This window comes from Cynoglossus semilaevis, chromosome 6 (genome assembly GCF_000523025.1).
Source record: "Cynoglossus semilaevis isolate Cse_v1.0 chromosome 6, Cse_v1.0, whole genome shotgun sequence".
Classification (NCBI taxonomy): domain Eukaryota; kingdom Metazoa; phylum Chordata; class Actinopteri; order Pleuronectiformes; family Cynoglossidae; genus Cynoglossus; species Cynoglossus semilaevis.
In genome coordinates this window covers 8,986,762-8,989,374 of record NC_024312.1, presented here as the reverse complement: position 1 = coordinate 8,989,374, position 2,613 = coordinate 8,986,762, and the positions used below count along the sequence as shown (strand labels likewise).

The following is a 2,613-nucleotide window of genomic DNA, read 5'->3' as shown; positions in this document are numbered from 1 at the left end:
TTGTATTTGGTGGAAGAGTTCATTTTCAAATAAATTGAGTTTTTACATGATTGTATTATTTTATTCTTAGGCTTTCATACAGTAAATATATAAAACCTCAGACATACACACACATTTAGCATTTTGTTTAATTTGAGCATTGACCCTGTACAACCGTGGAGCCTGGCTGAAGCACCATGGATTTATTTTGCACCTCTTAAGGATTCTTTGTTCCTAAAAATATCAGCAACCATTTCTTAAATTGTCTCTCAAAAAATAAAAACACTGAATAACACATTAGCACCATCATGTCTCATATCTGATCATCATTATTTTAAGCAGACAGGACAATATTTCAACAATTTTAGTTCATTAATTATCTAAGCCGTTTACTTTATGTATCTTATAATGCAATATATCGATTAAAACGGAATTCTTGCGTTGACCACAAGGTGGTACCATTTACTTCCTAAAAAAAGAGAACGATGACAAGTTTTTAATTCCTTCCATGAAGACAGATTGGTCTAATGTGTATAACTGCTAAAACAGATGCCACTCAAATATTGAGGTATTTCTTAAATACTGCAGTATGAAAAATAACAATTGTAGCACTGACACATTGTGTGTGAATCATTAACACACGGCAATTCCATAATATGATGCTTAATGTTTGGTCATTTTGGATGGTCATGATTCTGACAATAAACAAAATAATATTTTAAGTATTTTTCTTTAATTTTAAGGCTAAGGTAAGTGTTTCTTAACATAGAGAAATTATTTTAAAATGAAACAAGAAATGCTGTAAATCGGGCTATGGTGATCCAGTTTGATTAAACCTAGGAATATTTCTTTGAGGAAATATTGCCTAAATATTAAGGAACAGTAATTGTATAACTATTTAATATGAAACATCATTTTTTTAAACCTATTGATGTTTAAGATTTACTATTTGTTCAGTTTTTCTTCCTTTTAACATTAGTTGCTGTTACCTACTGTGGTATACTAATTATAAAACATTTATCTTGGAACAAAATTCAAAATAATTACTTTCTGTTGGTTTTAAATATGTTAAATAAGATTTTTTTTCAGTTTTGTACCAGCTTGTTTCACATGCCTAGAAAATATTGTAATTCCACAGCAGACAGTGTTTAAAGCCAATGTTGTCATTGGTAACACTTTAAGAATCTGGTGCCAAAATGTGAGAGATATCATTCCTGTGATTAAATCATATTGGAAGAATAAAAATAAAAATATAATGAACTGTATGACAGTGGGTGAGTGTGTTGGTCTGTGCACTCCCTGCTGCAGTCGTGTCCTGTGTCTCTGGCTCTGTGTCTCTGCTGTGGTGAGCCAGTCTTCAGGCCTGGCCTCATCTCCATCTCCATCATCTGCTGCAGGTGTTGAACTGCATGAAGAAGTCGTCGTAGACCTTTCCTCTTTTTATGCCCCCTTTTCTGGAAGTAACATGATTCAAGAGACATGGTCAAACAATATTCCTTTGGTTTATAGCACAGGCAGAAACAATGAACTCCTGATGTTACTGACATCTGCATTTCTGCCAGTTTAACGTTGATGAGGTCCATATTTTGTCTCACGAGCTTGTTCCTCTCCTCCTGTTCCTTTTCACGAAGCAAAGCCTTTTCAGCCGAGTCGACCATTAGAAAACTGTGCTGGTTGTCCTCTTGCCTCTTCTTGAATTCCCTCCTCTACAGGTGATTGTAGAGACATGTTGAAGGTCAGTCAGCAAGTTCCTAAGAAGATTTTAAAAATTCTTTAAAACAAGGAGACATTTTTTGTGCATTTTACCTTTCTCTCCTCCATCTGATATTTGTGGAACTGCATAATGTCCTGCTTGCTCTCAGGTGGGGGTCTCCTATCCTGGCTTGGACACAGACCTGGAACTCCCAGACCTATCAGGTTCTCATCCACCATGGTGAGTAGGTCATCTTTTAACTCCAGCTGCCGTTGACGCCTTTCTTCGATCTTTAGCAAAGTGTAGAGCAAAAAGAGTGAATGGGTAAAAAAATAAAAATTCAATGACAGCTAAATAATAGAATGTTAGTTGACACTGAACCACATGTGGTACTTGGGCTCCCTTTAGTAAAAGATGTAGGAAATTGAAAAATTAGGGGTGATGTGATCCATTTGTGTGCTGATAGCTACTGCATTGTACAGTGTGGTTTTGGCTAATTATTGTTTGTCCTTTATACTAAACTAAGCTGAATGATATTTGGCTAATTCTTTAACAAATCTGATTAATGTACTGATTTGATGACTTTAGCTTGTTAGCTTTAATAGAAATGTATCAGGTTTGTCCTGTATTTTTGGTCTGCTACATCAATATGCAAATGAATATTTTTTTAAAGATTTCTTGCAGGTTTAAAAAAATGTTTTAAGCCTCTGCAATTATTAACCAGTCCCTGTGTGATCTCACTTAAAATGCATAAAACCCTTAAATGTTTTATAGAAAGCCGTCCCAAATCAGGCGGCCGACTGTTGTACCACCAAAATATTGTGGTAATGAACTAAACAAATGTGACACAAATATAATCTTAGGAAATACGGTTGAATCTGACCTGACTCTGTTTTGTCTTCCTGTCTAATCTGACTCTAGGTGGACTCACCTTGGCTAAG

At 35.1% G+C, this 2,613-nt stretch overlaps 1 protein-coding gene across 1 annotated transcript in view; it reads right to left on the bottom strand.

Moving 5' to 3' along the window:
* Positions 1–23: 23 nt before the first annotated feature.
* Positions 24–2,613, bottom strand: part of ribc2 (RIB43A domain with coiled-coils 2) — a 5,034-nt gene continuing 2,444 nt past the window's right edge. Inside the window, exons 5-7 of the mRNA XM_025056338.1 lie at positions 1,786–2,022; positions 1,525–1,685; positions 24–1,433 (exon numbers count right to left, since the gene is read on the bottom strand). Of these exons, the coding sequence (XP_024912106.1) occupies positions 1,364–1,433; positions 1,525–1,685; positions 1,786–2,022 (468 nt within the window). The 3' untranslated portion in view covers positions 24–1,363. The remainder of the gene's footprint in view (positions 1,434–1,524; positions 1,686–1,785; positions 2,023–2,613) is intronic.